Here is an 18,821-nt window from a genome sequence, read left to right as displayed (position 1 = left end):
ACCAGATTTGACTGAGATGTCCATAGTAGCTGGGAATGCAACTCGAACTTGGTTCCACAACAGATTTTTCCCACTGTGGCACACCTTAAGGCTAAAGGAAAATAAATGGTGCTAAGATGGAATTTTTTTCTCGTTTCATTATAATTTGATTTCCCCACAGCTTTAGATGGGGAAGAAAATGGGCAAGAGTGATAACCTCTTGAGAATTTTTCTTCTTCTTTTTTCTTTAATACAGTACTCAGCATTCATGTGCCAGACATGATACTGATCTCAGTCCTTTGCCCAATACTGATTCATTTAACCTGATAATATGTACATAAGTATGTGCTATCATTATCTTTATTTTACTGATGAGGAAGAAGTGGAGGCACAGAGCTGTAAAGTATGGAGCTTGGAGTCAACTGAGGCAATCTGGTCTCTTGTGACATGCTGCCTCTTCATCCATTAGCTGTTGGGAAATGTGGCAGAGAAATCTCCTTGGAAAAGGGTGAAATAAAGGAGGAATAACTCCTAATGATGTGTATAATTTCAGTATAATTTGATGCTAAATATTTTCTCATTTCTATTGTGATTTCTTTTTTGATTTAGGAGTTTTTTAAAGGTTTTATTTGTTTATTTGACAGAGAGGTGGGGAGAAGGGGCAGAGGGAGAGGGAGAAGCCGACTCCCCACTGAGCAGGGAGCGAGATGTGGGGCTTGATCCAAGGACCCTGGGATCATGACCTGAGCTGAACCTGAGCTCAACCAACTGAGCCACCCAGGTACCCCTGACTCAGGAGTTATTTAGCACTTTCTCCTGTCAGCTCAGAAGCTGGGTAACAGCTCTTACTCAGGTGAAGAACAGAATGGACATGAAATTGTTTATCATCTTACTGTCCTTATAGTCCATTTTTTCTTGCTAACATAGAAAAACTGTTGTTTGCATGAAACCATGGCAAGAAGAAAAAGTCTTCTGATTGGATAATAATGTGTGTCTGAGTGCTGCCACTTACTAGACGTTAGTGATCTTACGCAAATGAGTTGACCTCTCAGTGCCTCAGTTTCCTCATCTGTACATTGGGGATAATAGCACCTATCTCATAGGGTTGTTTGAACTGAATGAGTTAAAAATATGAAAAGTGCTTAGAATACTACCTCACATGTAGTAAATGTTCAAGTAATGTTATCTGTTGTTGTTCTCATAGTGGAGTTTGCAGCTGCATTTCAGTATTATTTCACATTACTTATGTTTTTACCATAACCTATCTTTTTTTGAGGGGGGGGGGGTCAGAGGGAGAGAGAGAGAATCTCCGCCCAGTGCGGAGCCCGACGTCACAACCCTGAGACCATGACCTGAGCCAAAATTAAGAGTCAGATGCTCAACCGACTGAGCCACTCAGGCACCACTTACCGTAACCTAGTTTGGGGGAGTTTTTGATGTGTAAAATAATAGTTTGAGAACATTTCTGAGGTGATTTTTGAGTAAATCACAACACAAAACTGTCACAAACATCATAATTCCTGTCTCTCAGAAATTAATATTTCTTTAATAATGTTTTTAAGATGGGACAGAATGACTAAAAGAAATAGCAAGTGTTGGCGAGGATGTGGAGAAAAAAGAACCCTCGCGCAGTTGGTGGGAACGAAAATTTGTGCAGTCACTGTGGAAAACAGTAGAGAGGTTCCTCAAAAAATTAAAAATAGAGTTACCATATGATCCAATAATTCTCCTGGGTATTTACCCAAAGTAAATTAAATCCTGAATTTGAAAATATATATGCACCCCTATGTTTACTGCAGTGTTATTTACAATAGCCAAGCCATAAAAAAGAATGAGATCTTGCCATTTGCAACAACATGGATGAATCTGGAGGTTATAATGCTAAGTGAAGTAAGTCAGAGCAAGACAAATATTCTGATTTCACTTGTGTAATTTAAGAACCCAAACAAATACAAACAAAAAAGACAAAAAAGACTCTTAAGGACAGAGAACAAACTGGTGGTTGCCAGAGGGGAGGAGGGTGGGGGGGATGGGTGAAATAGGTAAAGGGAATCAAGAGCCCACTTGTCATGAGGAGCACTGAGTAGTGTATAGAACTGTTGAATCACTATATTGTGCACCTGCAATGAATATAACACTGCATGTTAATTATACATGAATAAAAAATTTTAATTAGCTTTTTTAAAATAAAAATTGAACAAAGGGACCATTTAAATTGCCATTTAAAAACAAAAACCAAACTACTAAATGTGTCCTACATCTTACTGTCTCATAAAGTGGAGGGATTGCAACAAAGAAATCTGCATTTCATATCGTCAGATTCTGAGGAGGAAGCAGTCCTCATTTTTAAGTCCATGAAACTTAAGCATTCTTTCCTAGTGGGGAACAAAACATCTTAATTTAGTCAAAAAGAGGTATGGTTAAAAAATAAAGTATGCTACAAAGGCATGATGCCAAGTGCACAGCAATAGAGGGTGGGCCCTAGGGATGACTTGCATGAAGTTACTCAAATTTCCTGCGTCTCCTTGGTCATGGCTTACTTTTCTCCCTTTGCTGTGTGTTACCCTGGGGATTAGAACTGGAGATTTTGGGGCACCTGGGTGGCTCAGTTGGTTAAGCTCAGGTCATGAACCTGGCTGGAGTCCCGGGATCGAGTCCCGCATCAGGCTCCCTGCTCAGAGGGGAGTCTGCTTCTCCCTCTGACCCTCCCCCCCTCACATGCTCTCTCTCTCTCTCAAATAAATAAATAACATCTTAAAAAAAAAACAAACCTGGAGATTTCAGTCAAGCCCTGTGAATGAAATGCCTGAAACAGATCCTCTAGATTCTGAATTATCTTCATTGTGATGCCTTGAAAACTGGCCAGAAACTATGGAAATCAAGCCATATAGTAGCTTAGAGTGGGGAATCAGAATATGGTAACTCTCTGATTGCCCAATGAGAAATAAATAAAATTCTTTTCCTTTGGCAGTGAGAAAGGAGGGAGGCAAGAACATCCTGTGCTCATATGAAGCCTTCTGTAAAAACAATCATGGGATTTAACTCAAAGTGGGATTTCCACCTTGGTGGTACTCTTTTCATGTTATTGATATGGCCCCTCCTTAGATTTCTAAATTCCAGAACCGTTTGGTGTAGGGTAGGGAAAATGAGTGTCAAATGAGCTGAGTTACTTGTATCTTCAAGGAAGACGACTAAGAGGAGAACCACTTATTTCCATAGAAAACTATTTCTAGAGTAGCAATCTCCAGACCATATGTATGAGTATGTACCCTCAACATATTTGTTCATTTAATGCTATATAACGATACTACTTATATATCCATATAATGCACATTTAGTAATTATACAAATATATTAAATATTTAAAAAATAATTTAAAGGCAATAAAGATGAAAAGGCAACATTTTAAAATAACTGCTAACAGTCATATGATTTTTATCATATGCCAGGCATTGTTCTAAATATTTTTCCCACAGTAATTCATTTATTGTCTAAGGGCAAAGACTTCACATTCCCATTAGCTAATATCTCAAGGCAGAATTCATCATTAACAATAGCAAGGGTAATTCCATATTTCAGCTGTCTCTTTGAGCATTTCAGATACTTTTGATTAGAACGATTGCTACCGTTGTCAGATAGGACTAGATGGTCATTACTTGGAGTAAGATGTGCCAGGTGGGACATGTTCTCGTTTGCTCGTGTTTTCTATCAGCAGTTTCTGTGCACGGATTTTTAAAAAGCCTGTCCACGTTAGGAGGGACGATTTAGTTAAAAACTTAGTAATACGATGCGTGAGACCACTTACCTGGGGACACAGGGATCAAGCAGTGAGTCGCGATATGCCCAAGCCGAGGGGGTGCGTCAGAACGCCAGTGTCCCGGGCTTGACGTGGAGCCGGCTGACTTACGTACCACGGGGGGGCGCCAGTGTCAGTTTCTGTGAGAAATACTAGCGACGCTTAATTTCTTCTCCAGCTTTAGGCGGAAAAAAACATTAAAGAATCTGTCATTTCCCGGGACTTGCTGGCGGATCGTCTGTAAGTCCCCCTCAGCTTTGCGTGCTCTCTGGCGGCGGGAGGGGCGATGAAGGGGGGCTTGCGCTCTGTGAGAGCTCCGGGCAGCGCAGAGAGTGAGGGAACAGAGCGCCCTGGTTTCTTGACCCTGGTACAGAGGGGTCAAGCCTCATTCCTTGGTTTTCTTTGTGTCTCCTGCCTCACATCTCAGCACTCCTGTCAGGAGCCACAGGAACTGCCTGAGGCTTTGCCTAGAACGTCCCCTTTTGTGTCAGCACACCACAAGAGGGGCTATCTCGCTGCCTCCCAGATGGCTCACGAAGGCTCTCGAGCCTGCGGATTCCCGGAGCTGAGGTGCACATAATGTGGCCCCTTTCTCGGTAGAGCTACAGGGTGGGCTGCTGATTTCTGACACCCTGGCTTAGCTGTGCTGTTACTGCACCTGAAGCTGAGTGGATGCAGGCGGCTTGTATTAGAAATTATGTCAGGAGCCGGTGCGGTGGATCCATTTCTGTTTGGAGCAGGCTTACTTTGTTGAAAGGCCCAACGGGCCCTTCCCAGTCAAAACTCATTAATTTAAGTTCTGTCATTATAGATGATCATGAAAATGGGAAAAAGAGAATAAGCAAATATTATTAAAAGTCAGTTTCTACAACTTTTAAAAAAGAAGGATGTAACATCAGGCCTGCTTCAGAGAAATCCTGAAACAGAAACTGTGAGCTTTAAGCTCCCAATTTGTCACCTTCTGAAGTCTTCCTTTATCTGGCTGCAGATGTATCCCCGAAAAGGGGTGGGAGTGTGTGTGTGTTGTACGTTACATACAAGACTTTTTCTTTCTTTGGTGGGGCGGGGAGTAAATCAGAATGCAATAAGAAAATGGCTTCAGAGTTATTCTTTTGTAAGACATAAGTGATGGCTGCCAAATTTAAGTGTGTGGTCAGTCAGGAAAGGGTCTGATACTGCTTTTCTTAAAGTGGAGTACATATTTAACTCCTGTTCATCTGGAGCAAAAACAAGGTAGACATTTGTTAAAATATAATAGTAATTTTGAAATTCATTATGTCAAGAGCATGTTCAAGAGCGTGTTACTCTAAATTTGAGAGGGTTTACTTTTCAGGCGTAGAACTTTGCATCCCGGGCTGGTGCCCCAACAACGTTTTCTGATACTACCAGAGATTAATGCGGGGCCACTGTCTGAAGTTTTGGTAATCGGCTGATGGCCCAGGATGTGTAGGCAATTACTAATAAGCAGCAAGGGAAAATGGTGCTGAAGTGCTAAAGGCTACAGAGTAACAGAAGCCAGGGAGATAATGACACAGACTTGAATATACTGGGAAATTGGAAAGATCCCCTAATTTGGAATCTGAAGGACTGGGTTCGCATCCTGGCCTCACCACGTCGAAGGAGTTCCTTAATGGTGTCCTGGTTAAATCCCTGGTGGAATGGGATGATGATGCCCATATTATGGTGGTGTGGTGGGGATTAAACATGGTGGGTAGTCATTAGGCGTCCTTAGAACTTGGACTTCTCAGAGGGGAAGTAATTTAAGAAGAAGAGAAGGCACAGAAGCTGTCCAGTGGAGGGACATGAACACCCCATCTGGCAGAGTTGAAAGTAAGGAGCTAAAGTGTGTGGCTTGCTCTCCCTGGTTACGGGAACTCTTACTGCGCCCTGCCTGCTCATTGTTCCCCCGGGCCATTTAATAGCGAGTGTGAGTAATTACTATTGTAGGGTTTGTTGTTGTTCCTTTATATGCTGGACACTGCTACACATTTTATTATTTTTAAAAATTATATGTATAATTAACCTTTTGGTGTGCAGTTTTATGAATTTCAACATATATATAGCTTCATATGATTGTCACCACAACCAGGATACAACATTCCCATCACTACATAGCACTTCCTTGTGTTATCTCGTTATGGTCCTACTCTTTCCCCCTCCCATAACCCACGGTGGTCTGAACATTTAATACATATTATCCACTCCTGTGGCACCCCATACTTCCCCTCTCTAGCACGCTTGTAGTTACCTGTTCACATTCTAGACCGTTAGCTTCAGGAGTTTGGCAATATGGTTTTTTTCTTCCTCTCTGCTACCTTCCCAGTGACCAGTATAAGCCTGGCACATAGGAGACTCTGAGACATGCATTAAATGAATGAATCCTTACTTAAGTCTGTGTCCTGGTTTCATCTTGTTCTTTAAATAAGGAAACAGGTGAGAGGAGTTAAGAAATGTGCCCAAGATCACATAGTAGTAAATTCCCGAACCCTAGTTGGACTTGGCTTAAAGCCTGTGCTCTTTCTGTGCTAAGACAGATCACAACAGATAGGATTTGTGTTAACTCATCTGAAAGTGCATACATAAATTACCCAACTTTTAAAATAACGACGGTGTGTTGGTATATTGACACCAGTGATGAAGTAGGCCTTGTACTATTAGAATATGTAAAACCTGAAACCCTGTGTATTTACCATACAAACTCAAAATGTTCTTCTCTGAGCTAATACCAAACTGAGGAGGTATTCCTTCTAAAATGACCAATCGTGGGAGGGGTGGTAGGGTGGGTGTGTGTGGCAGGGTGGGCAGAGGTTGTTGAAAGGAGCCATAGCCTTCACTTCCTTCTTTGGTACCTTCGCTTGAGCCAGGCAGGTGGTGAACACAGCTCCCCCTGTTCCCACGCACCTGCCTAGCCTTTTGGTCACTGGTTCAAAGGATATAGCAATAGTGGATTATACATCCGTTCCAGCAGTGCATAGGAGCTGAAGAAAGTGTGTGGTTTTCAGCAGTGCAGTCCTCCAGAGAGACGGATATGGTACATGTTTTTTTTTTAATCTTCCTTGGCGGGGAGACTCCGGAGAGAGAGAGAGAGAGAGAGAGAGAGAGAGAGTGTGTGTGTGTGTGTGTGTGTGTGTGTGTGTGTGTGTGTGTGTGTGTGTCTTTTAAACTGGCCCTGAAGGACCATAAGGCTCAACAAGGCAGGAGGCACAGAGAAGGCAGTGTCTTGTCCCTTTGGTTTACTTGGAGCACCTGTGAGATTCCCAGGGCCCTACATCTAGGATGCCTAGATCAGGACCACTGACAAAGAGCAAGAGAGGACACTGGGGAAGGAGTAGCAACTAGATCATGCAAGACCCATAAGCCATGTGAGCATGTAGGAGACCCAAGGCAGTAGGGAGTCATTGAAAGTTCTCATCTATGCAATGATGAAATAGATGTGTGTTTGCAATTAAATTGAAGATTGGAGATGCTTTAAAAGCATCATGTTCATACTACTTGTGATCTTTCAGACCTCTCTTGTAGATTCACCCCTGACATTGATGTAGGCCCTTGATGCTGGTGTGACGTTTGGGAATTGTTCTTTCCTCAAGGTTCTCAGATCGGATTTTATACATCAAACCATACATTCCTACCTGATGGCATTTGATGGCATTGTTTTGAATAGAGAAGGGGGTGAGGGAGAAGGGGTCCTTGTATCTTTTTCAAAATAAACGTATGGCACATCCTGTTTGAGAATGCCACTTTCAAAAGTAGATTTGTATTCTTTGTTATGATCTTGGTTTCATTTCAAACACCATACAGCCCATTCCAGCCTCATACTGCTCTTTGAAATGTCTCATGAAGTCATTAATGTCCTCTCTAGGCCCATCAATCCCATCCTGACCTAGGTCCTCTTTGCCTCAGGACAGTTCTCTGTGAGCCTCTTAAATTCTAGTGCTTCCTTCTTGCAGCGTACCGCAGAATGCCATGGGATTGGCGCTCCTTAAGCCCGGCTGTCACCTTGTTCTTCCATGCAGAGGCACTTCAAATTGAAGCTCCTTGGTCTGCCTTGACCCCAGAATCTCACTCCAACCTGACTTAGCCCTCGAGGTTGATCTTAATCAGGCCACTGTCTGCATGGGCCATATAAAATCCCCTTTTCACCTGCACTGCATAAAAGTTGCTCCCTTTTTCCACAATATTCTTTCAGTTTATCATTGCCCAAGCAGGTGACCAGACAAACATGCACTATTTGATGAATGCTGCATTAGGGGTGGGCTGAGGATGCAGTGGAGCTTCCAGGAGGAGGTGATATTTAAGATAAGTACTAAGAGATAGTTGGGGTGGGGGAGGTCAGGCAAAGGATGAGGGTGGTTTGTGATGAGCTACAAGTGCCATAGTTTGGTGGGTGGGATTTGGAGTGACAGAATGTGAAGAGAGAATCAGACAGATTGCAAACTGGCTCAGGCTGGAGCCAGCCGAAGGAGGAGGTTAGGCTGATAAAAGAAACCTGGTCAGATTTTGTGTTTTAGAAAAAATCACTCTGGTTACAACTCAGGTTGCAGAGAGGAGAAGCAGATCTGAGTGGCACGTGTACATTAGAGCAAGCATTCCCTCCAGGGGCGGGTAGAGTGTGCATGAGGGTTATTCAGCTGGGCAAGGGGTTGTTGGCTCAGAGCATGGAACCTGCTCCCAGCTGTGTCCCTTAGGTGGTACCCTTAAACAGTTAGACTCTCTGTTCCTCCTTTTCCTCCTCTATAAAATGGGAATGATAACCACACGTCATAGGGTGACTCTTCCCAGGATGGATTGTGGTAGGATTAAATGAGCTAATATTTATAAAGCATTTAGAATATTGCCTGCTATGTAAGGTTTATTAAATGACTGGAAGGGTGCTGTAGCCCCCGTAACTCGACGTTTCTGTTACCTGATGGTCTCGTAGGCTTTAAGAGCTGAGTTGGCATCTAAAGCATGTGGGGAGGGCCCCCTTTGTGGTTGTAGTTTCCCAAATAATACATCCCTCACTTTAAGTTCCCTGCCATAGAAGGACACTGAAGATTTTGAAGTCTCTTGATGAATTTGGTTTTACCTAGTTCAAAAGCTTTCAAAAATTGTTATGAACAGTTGAATCCTTTTGTCCAAAATCTTTTGCAAACCCCTGATGTTTATAACTGACACATCTGTGCTGCCCTGGCTGGAATAATAGTCAACGGGACTTATTTATCCTTTAAACACCCACTTCCTCTTTCCTAAGGTACCACTTCGGAAACAAGAAACAGTTTGAACACTGCTGTTCTGGTCAGTTCAGGGAGATGTAAGTGACTCATCCAGGGTCACACAACCGATGGCAGATCTGAGCCTAGGATGAGAGTTTCTGGAACTGCTTAGTGGCCCCCTTTCTGTTAGACCAGGGGTTCTCAATTTGGGCAGCTCTTAGGATCCCCTGGGGAGCTTTAAAAAAAGCTCAGTGGTAGGGCCCCACCTTCAGACTGACTAATTTAAGCCCACTTAATTGGGCTGGGAGTGAACCCTGTATCAAACAGTGCTGGATTTATTTAGTCTTTAGTAAGACACAAACTTTCTTTGTGGAAAAACTATGTCTTACAAGTTTTAGTTGTGAAAATGATTAAATGCATTTTGAAAGTTAGCTGTAGCAGAGTTTCTAGCCCTGCTGTGCAAAGGTGTTCCCGGAAGCAGGGTGTTTGGGCCCTGCTTCAGAAGTCCCCCAGTCAGGTTGTCTCCTGACTGCTTAAAAATTGCCCAGATATTTTGTCAGCTGGTTGTTGTTGCAGTGCCTTCAGAATGTTTTGCCTTGTTGAAGGAAATGGTTGAATTGCTTGTCAGAAAAATGTCAGAGTTGCTTTCTTAAAAATGTAGTAGCATTGCATTGCAGTGTGCCTTGTTATTTCACGGGGTCTGATCTTTGATTCAAATCATGATTCCTGAAACATGATAATGTTAGGTGTAACAGAATCTGTGCCCAGACACGGACACAGTTGCTCCTATTTCATCCCTCACTGGCCCTGCCCACAGCTTCCTTAACAGTATTTGCTGGGTTTTCATTTAAATTGGGTGCACAAGGACTGTGTGTGCAGGTTTTACTCAGCAGCCTTGGGACCTTTGGGCAATTTGATGTAATAAGCAAAAAATCCCTTTCTTTTGCAGCTTTTCCCTAGTTGTGAGGATGTAATATGGGAATATGTACTTTACTAATGCAGCAAGTAACAAGAGCTAGTGGTGAGTTTAATAACTCCGACCATTGCAAAGTAATGATGAGTGTAAACAATAACTCAGGCTGTGTAGAATGACAGTCATTATTTCTGTTGGTGACCCAAGTCATAGGAACTGCTAATCCCACTATGCTTTGTTGCCTTGCATTCATAATAAGAGGAAATGCTAAGTTTCAGAGGTTGGTGAAAATATAGATTCACTGAATTCTATCCACAGATGCTCTACATTAAGAACATTTTCCAGGGGGTTCAGTTTTATTCCTGGTTGATAGCCATTTCTACCTACTTTTCATTCTTTTTTTGTGTCTCTTGCATTCCTTATCTCACACTCCTCCTTCCCGCCACGCATGCCCCAAGTCCCAGAATACTAGATAAACACACACCTCCTTTCATCTCCTTGTCCCCAGCTCTTGTTAAAGAAGCTAGCAACAGCGGCTTATCAAAACGTCATGCAGCCCACGCGACAGGGAGCCCAGAAGGCAGGCTGTTGAGGGCCCATGCTGCATCCCAAGCAAGACACTCAGGGCCTGGGCTCCTTCAGACTTCCCGTCCCATTACCTTGAACTACAGCTTTCAGCCAGTTTTGCAGGAGGGTTACTCGACCTCCGGGTGTTGATTCTGTGACCCAGGCAGGAAGAAAGGGGGAAAGGTAAAGGGCAAAGGCCGGGCCACTTGAGTTGTCCCTTTTATCAGGAAAACAATAGCTTTCCTGGAAGTTCCACCCAAAAGAGTGGATACCAGGTAAGCATGTACCACAATCAGCCACACAACCGAAGCCTCCTGGTATTTTCCTCCACCGGCTGCCCTATCAGCTCTCATTCCAAATGCTTCTTGTGGCCTCTTCTACGGTAGCTTCTCGCATTGGGGAAGAACTGAAGCTCAGAAAATGACTTATCCAAAATCATATTGTGATGGTAGTGATAGCAGTTACACATGAGGGAGAGATATTACTTAGCTACTCCATTGGCCTAAATCACCATTTAACCTTGCTAAAGGTTAACTCCTCGTGAGCTAGCTATCGCCTGACATTTACTTACTAGGCAAACATGGTCCAGTTAAGCAACAGGATGTCTGGCTCTGGAGTGACCCAGCCAGGGTCTGATGCCTGTTTGGCCTTCCTGACGTTGCTCTGCTTCCCACTCCCACTGATTGGTATCGAAGATGCCATTAGATCTCAGATCTTCTAATTCTGAAGTCCTTGTTCTTTCTACTGTCCTGAGTTAGAGTGCATTTGGTCATTCATAAGTGTTTGTTACTGCCTGAATTTGAATGTCTTTTTAGGGTGTTATGCACCTCCTAGCTGGCATCCTCACTTTCACTCTTTCCTAATCCTCATGGCGTAGCCTGAGTGATCGTTTAAAAACATAAGTTTGTCACCCCCACCTCAGTCAATGGCTTTTTGTTACTCTTAGGCTAAAGCCGAGATCCTTCATGTGTCCTGGAAGGACTGAGTGGTCTGGCTGCCACGTCCCTTTATAGCATGATTTCTCCCCACCACTTCTTTCCTGCTTCACTCCTCTGTTCAGTCACATGGTATGGTTCAGTCTCCTCTCATGCATCATGCACCTTCCAACCACAGGGCCTTGGCACCTGCTGTCTCTACTGCCTGGTGGTCTCTCCTTTCCCCTCATAATCTTGTGAACTTCCAAACAGCTCTTAGGCTACCCTGCGTGTCCCCAGGAAACCTCCTCCATGTGCCCGTCTGCAAGCTAGCCACGTAGCACCAAGAACTAAGAACCTCTCCTTATAGCCATGACCAGAATTGTGAGCTTATATTTGTTTGTGTGATTATTTGATCAGTATGTGTCTTCCCACTGGATTATTAAGATCAGACCATATCTGATCTCTCTTCCAACCATTTTTTATCCCGTGTCCATTTTGCACCTGTCACATAGGGAATGTTCAGTATTTATTGACTAAAAATCAACTATTTTCTCAGCACGTGGCACAGAATTGAATGAAAGTGAAATTTAAAGGGCACAAATGGAGTAATGGCATATGTCACCATAACTGTACAGTATCTTCCAGCATCATTCTAAGACCAAAAGAACTTTATTTAATGGCTTTAGCTAGAAAAGGATTCAATATTTATTGCTGTGGGGTAGATAAGCCTAGTAGTCAGGAGTGGATGTTATATGCACCCTGTTTAATTACCTATGCATCTTACCTATTTAATAAATTAATGCGTTTAATTTAAGCTCTTTTTTTCTATAGCTAAAATCTTAGGCATGTGTAATTCAAACATGGTTTTCATTTGAAATAGTCTAGAAATAACTGCGAGACGAAATCCACAGTAGATGAGGGAACATGGGAACGTGTTTTAGGGTAGGAAGCTTTAGAGTAGGAAGAGGAAACAAAGATGCTGAGTACCAGCTGGGAAACTGAGGCAGGCAGGAAAAAGGAGAAGGAGGTTTGAACTTGGCTGCATCTTAGACTGGGTGTCTAAGGGGAAAACATGTTCTAAAAATACGGGATGTAGACCAAAGAGGATAGGTCAGTTATCTGAGAGTGAAAAGGCTCTCAAGGGGAAAAACGGGTCTACTTATTTCTCCCTTGAAGAATCTGCAAAGAGAGCTTGACTTCCTCCAAAGACTCCAGGCCAAGCCTGATCTGGGGTTGCAGAGGGAAGTGAGGAGTTAGGGGTGAAAGCTGGACTCCTAAAGACTGACCTGTTGGCATGGAGTTCTACCTCAAACATCTATACATCAAATCAAGGTGGATCTTGCCACAAAGTAGTCAACTGAGCTTGCATGGTAATTTGGCCTCCTCCCCCAGGCAGAGAGGCAAGGACTACTCCATCCCTCGGGCGGTGGTCCCAGTAGTGACAAATCCCTGGGCCTTTTTGCCATGTTTTGACCCCCTCCCCCCACTGTTGGCCAAACAGAGACGGATCACCCAGTGGCTGCGCTGAGTGCCCTGCCTCGCTCGGTCAGTGTGACCCTGGGGCACTGACCGCTGAGGTTCTCACCCCCTGTCGCCTCCCTCCCCCAGGAATCAGAAGGCGTTTCCTGTCACTACTGGTCGCTGTTTGACGGTCACGCAGGGTCCGGGGCCGCGGTGGTGGCCTCCCGCCTGCTGCAGCACCACGTCACGGACCAGCTGCAGGACATCGTGGAGATTCTCAAGAACTCTGCCGTCCTGCCGCCCACCTGCCTGGGCGAGGAGCCTGAGAACACCCCCGCCAACAGCCGGACTCTGACCCGCGCCGCCTCGCTCCGCGGAGGCGTGGGGGCGCCGGGCTCCCCCAGCACCCCACCCACGCGCTTCTTCACCGAGAAGAAGATTCCACACGAGTGCCTGGTCATCGGGGCTCTGGAAAGTGCGTTCAAGGAAATGGTAGGTATGGCGGAAGCGTCTGGGGGCCTGGCGTGGAGGCGGCCGCTTGAGCCGAATCCGTGCTGTTCAGAAGGTTCCCTGGAAGGGTGCGTCTCTGACCCGGCCTCTGGTTGTGTGGCTCCTCTCGGTCTTCTCCCTCGGATTAGAGGGCCTCCATTCTCAATAGAGGGTGGTAGAAAGAACTCCTGGCATGGCGTGCTGGCAAAAATTAAGAAGATGAAAGGGAGGGACGGTGTAGGAGGTGACAGACTTTTTAAAAGTAGGCATTACTGCTTCTCTTTCTGCAGACTTATTGGTGGCAGCTGGTAAATTCCACTTAATTGAAATGTGAGCGTACTTGCCATCAGTGTTACACATGTGTGTGGATTCCAGGTGTCTGGGGGAAACAGGGCTTTAGTCAGGTGCTGGGAAGCACCTTTCCTGTACAAATCTGATTTTACCGTGATGGTCAGGTGGTTCTTGGTGCTTTAAAAAAAAGGAAAGGGGCGCCTGGGAGGCTCAGTCGGTTAAGCGTCTGCCTTCGGCTCAGGTCATGATCCCAGGGTTCTGGGATTGAGCCCCGCTTTGGGGTCCCTGCTCGGCAGGAAGCCTGCTTCTCCCTCTCCCACTCACCCTGTTCCCTCTCTCGCTGTGTCTCTCTGTCAAATAAATAAATAAAATCTTTAAAAATAATAATAAAAGGGAAAAAAAGAGGAGAATCAAGGGGCCAATATCCAAGATCACCGGCTTTCCTGGGGAACATGGATTTGTTTGTACGTTTAAATTTGGGTGTGTCTGATCAAAGAATTCGGCCTCCTTCCCTCCCACCCTCAGTGCTGAGAACACACAGCACTGTGTTCTGTGGGGAGAGACTGCAGCTGCTCTCACCGTGTCCCCTGTCCCTCCGCCTGCTGAGGGACCACCCTCTGTACCACCCCCTTTCCTCTCTGAGCTCACTTTCTACTGAGCAATTATTTGGTTCGAGAGATTTTTCTTTCCTGAGCAACAGCCTGCATGCATGTAATAGAGAAGAGATATTTAAAGATGTGATAACGATGTGAGTAAAGCGAGTGTGCTGTATTGTTCTTAAAACCTGGAGATTCAGGGCACCTGGGGGCTCAGTCGGTGAAATGTCTGCCTTCGGCTGGGGACCGAGCCCCACATTGGGGCTCCCTGATCAGCAGGGAGTCTGCTTCTTCCTCTACCCCTCCCACCCCTGCTTGTGATCTCTCTTTCTCTCTCTATCAAATAAATAAATAGAATCTTAAAAACAACAACAAAACCCTGGACACTCAAAAGTGATGACAAACTGTTGTTAAATGAAGCAGGAACGGCTAGGAGCATGTCACCAGAACGGAGTGTACACAAAGCGCACATTCCAGGATTAGGTTGTGTGCTAAGGAGAAAAAAGTAATAGTGTTGCACAACACCGCACCATCTGATTTGTTTGTAAGGCAAAATAGTTTATATGTTCGTACCTTGTATTTGCACCCTGTCCTCACTTTTATGCATCCCTTCTTGGGTCACCGTGTTTCCTTGTCACGTAGATATTTACCCTTTGATTAGCAGATGATTTAAAATGCAGCTGTCTCTCAGGGGTGTCTGGTAGCCTTCAATCCTGAGAAAATCATCAGGAAACTGAAGAAGAGTATTTAGGAAAAAGGAATCAAGGTAGTGAAGTTGACTTCTATTCAGGCTTCATATAAAAATCTCATTCTCCAGCGGTCATGGAAGCTCTGATGGGACTAAGTGTTTCTCAACACCAATGTTCAGAATGCTAAGTATTTAACTGAGGTAAAAATATGACAGTAGGCTATTCTCTTAATGGGAGAAGAAATCAGCTGACATGATAGAAGTGAAAAACAAAAGAAACTTCGGGTTTCTCATTTCCTTCTGTAATTGCTTTGCCCTGGGCCGCCTTTTACTTGGACCTGCTGTATTCTCAATTCTATCCACTAGAGGCCAATGTCACCTTGAGGCAGGCCTCTACAGCGGTCTTTCTTTTTGCCCATTAATGGCTTGGGGTTACTAGCAACCACTGTACTTGAAATGAGAGGCTCATTCAGAAAAAATATTTAGTAAAGGGCCTTATTCTTGTCTTTTAAGTTTTTCCAGCTTTAGTCAGTTCATGACCTGGAATTTTTACCTTGGAAACTTAGCCAGCAAAAAGATCATTTTGCTTTCCCATTAATTTGTTCAGTCAACAAATATTTGATCAGAATTAACTGTGCCAGGCCTAATTTGGAAAAGAACATTGAACAAACTAGGCAAAGATCAGTATTAAGAGTAAAATATAAGTGGAAGGGGCCTTGAGTGGAGAAGTGCAGGGTGAAGTAGGAGCCCAATAAAGACATGAAGCAAAGGGCTCCCTTGGGGAAGTGATGCTGGGGGGCGGGTAGATTATTTAGGAAAAAAGGAATCAAGGTAGTAAAATTGACTCCTACTCAGGCTTCGTATAAAATCTCATTCCCCAGCTGTTACAGAAGCTCTGATGGGAATACGTGTTTCTCGACACCGATGTTCAGAATGCTAAATATTTAATTCAGGTAAAAATGAGGTAATAAAAATAAAAATGGAGTTAAAAATGAAGCAGACAAAACACAGGAGGCCATTTGCATGGACAACTACATCAGATAACCCAGATGGGCCTAAGGCAACAAGCTGATGTCAGGGGTAGGAATGATGGATGGAAGGTGAATTGGAGAGGTGGTCTGGAAGGACCTGGTGTGCCACATCATGAATTTTTTGGCTTTAAGCCATATCTCATCTCCAATTCATCCCAGCCTGCAGCTGCTGCTTCACACTTAAGTTTTTCCCAGATTGTCTCTCTAGCCACCAGCATGCCAGAGGCCTACCTGGGCATTGTACCATGTGCTTGGCCTTATTAAATGAGAATATTCATCATTGGTTTGCATGGTGCTTGCTAGGGTATCCTACCTTCTGACCTGCTAGGGACTGAGCCAGTCAGTGCCTTTTGTCCCAGAATAATTATTAATATACTGTCCCCTTTTACTCTCAAAAGTGTCCCTGTTTGGATGATGTCTTATTACAGAGAGAGGCTCTGTAATAAGGCTCTGCTTCATGAGGGGCTTCAGGAAAAATCTCAGTGTCATAGAAATGTGCCCGACTTAAACATTAAGGTACTTGCGGTGAGCTTTAGAACCCACAACACAGAAATTACACAGTGTACCTTCAATTTAATGGCCTGGAAGGCCATTACCAACTTGTAGAAGATACTCTTTCTTTACTCCCCCTTGCAATATTACATTTTTGGGAGTCAGTGTTTGAAGGCAAACTTTGGTTTTTTTGAAATGCCTAACATGCAGTTGATTTCCTTACCTTGTTGGCATGGTCTCGCTGGTTTCTCCTTGGGCCTTTCAGAGCGGGGCACATTTGGAATTTCCTGGGCATTCCTAAATTTTTTCCTCACAGGAACCAGCCACTTTCTAGGTGTTGCAGGTTTTGTGCCATTCTGATCCTCTGTAGTAGAAAAACTCAGTATTAAATAAGATTCCGTTATTTCAGCTTTGTGGCTTTCTTACTTTCTCTTGCACTTTTCATCCTAAAAATTCCCCAAACCCAGCACCTAAACCTCCAATTTGCCTTATGATGACATCTCTGCAGCTACCCTTCCTGAGATTCAGAAGTCACTTACAGTATCTTTAAAAGCAAAGGTTGCCTTTCACTTGGGTTTTTGCTATATATACAGCAGCTTAACAACCTAGAATCAAAGGTCTTTTTTCTCTCTTTGCAGTGTCCTCAATCACTAGTATTTATTGAGCCTCTGTTTTATAGCTAGCATTCTCCTAGACACCATGGGGTCTAGAAATAAAAGGTTAGATTTTATGTCTGGGGGCATCTGGAGTCACATGTTATATGCACATAGAGATATGATATCTCATTTATTTCGATATTCTAAGTGACATGAAGTGAGGTGGTGAAAGGCAGATACCTATTTGAAAGGAAGGATTGGTTAAGAAGATGTAGAAACACCACGCTAGAATAGAATAAACAACATTGATTTCCAGGAAAAAGTAGGTACTTGTCACAAAATACAGACTACCAGAAGTGGAGAAAACGCTTTGAACCAGTGGAGATGAGAGCAGTTTCATCAAATACCATGAGCTGCTTTGAGGTCACTGCTTTTCCTTTCCTCTTTGATCCTCCAGTTGCCTGCCCGCAGCGTGTGGCTTGTGTTGAAGGCGACCTCTGACCCCTGGCCTCTGATCCTTCCTGTGCTTTCCAGAGGAGGCACGTTTGCCCTTGGGCCCCCTTTATTGCGTCTCGTTTTGGATCTTCCTTCATACTGAGAAGGCTGCATCGTCCATTCTTCCTGTGTCCGCTGTGGAAAACGAACCACGATTTCCTAAAGGACCAGAATCTCAGGAACTTGAACTGACCTCAGTTCTGCTTCCCCACGGCGCTTTGTCACAGTGCCTACTTCATCGGCTGAGTTTTGTCACCTGTGATTTTAGGCTATTGCTGGGACCCGGATGATAGACGGGAATACGATAACTGTCTTCTCCCTCCCAATGTCAGTCTTCTTCTTCCTTGCCGGCCCTCCTCAAAATGGGGTCGCATCGTCAGCATTTCACTCTCAGGGAGGTCGCTTCCACTGTTGGTCTAGTTGCAGGAGACCCTTGCTTTCATAGGAATCACAGCCCAGTCAGCACAGGTGAGCCTTGTCACCTACCACCTATAGGATTTGAGTTCTGGACAAAGGCAGGAGGAATTTCAAAATTCTGTCCTGTTTCCTTTTCACTGTGGGTATGGATTCATTACCAGAGTGAAGAATATTTTAGAAGTTTGGTTGTTACAAAGGAAGAAAACGGCAGTATTTTCACTTGTAAAACTACCATTCATCTTCCTGTTACTGAGCTAATGACTGGAAATAGCACTCAGCTTGGATTTATTGGTTAAAAAAAAAAAAAACCCATATGGTGACACTGTGGTGAAAAAGAGGATAAATGCAAAACTTATAGTTTATAAATCGTAGTGTTTTCAAAAATTACCATATTCATGGTAAGTTATGGACCTGCATGTCTGTCTGTGTTTAATTAAGCTAGTTTTGTTTTGTCTTTGTTTTTGGTAAAACAGGAAGTTCCTCCAAGGAATGAACATGTGATTCTACCAACAGCCAGCAGGTGGCAACATGAGGCAGTACTGTTTTTTTTTTTTCCCTCCCTGTTGCCTGGCTGACAGATTGGCTTGTTCTCAGAATAAACCAAAATCAGACCCAGATACTGAAACCATGCAGAATCTTATTATTTGTGACTGACACTATTAGCAATGTGCTCAGAACCGTGTTTTAACCCATTTATGGGGAGCTGCCAAGGCCTATTGAAACTACCCAGCACTCACTCCCTTCCGTTGTCTGATATTGCTGTCCTTTTGCAACCTGAAATTGGTAGGAAACAAAGAATGATCCTGGAGTTGCGTCATCTCTGGGACTTTCAAACCAAATTACAACCATCCTGAGCAATACATTTTCTCTCTTGCAGTTCTTTCCTGCTGAATTAGTCTCA

At 44.0% G+C, this 18,821-nt stretch overlaps 1 protein-coding gene across 1 annotated transcript in view; it reads left to right on the top strand.

Annotated features, from left to right (window-relative positions):
- Nucleotides 1–18,821, top strand: part of PPM1H (protein phosphatase, Mg2+/Mn2+ dependent 1H) — a 241,547-nt gene that overhangs the window by 95,350 nt on the left and 127,376 nt on the right. Inside the window, exon 3 of the mRNA XM_028110952.2 lies at nucleotides 12,973–13,317. Within this exon, the coding sequence (XP_027966753.1) occupies nucleotides 12,973–13,317 (345 nt within the window). The remainder of the gene's footprint in view (nucleotides 1–12,972; nucleotides 13,318–18,821) is intronic.

The sequence above is a fragment of the Eumetopias jubatus genome, unplaced genomic scaffold, assembly GCF_037043125.1.
Source record: "Eumetopias jubatus isolate StellerSeaLion01/CBP00866 unplaced genomic scaffold, mEumJub1_p1.0 scaffold_8, whole genome shotgun sequence".
Lineage (NCBI taxonomy): Eukaryota > Metazoa > Chordata > Mammalia > Carnivora > Otariidae > Eumetopias > Eumetopias jubatus.
This window is presented reverse-complemented; position numbering and strand designations above follow the sequence as displayed.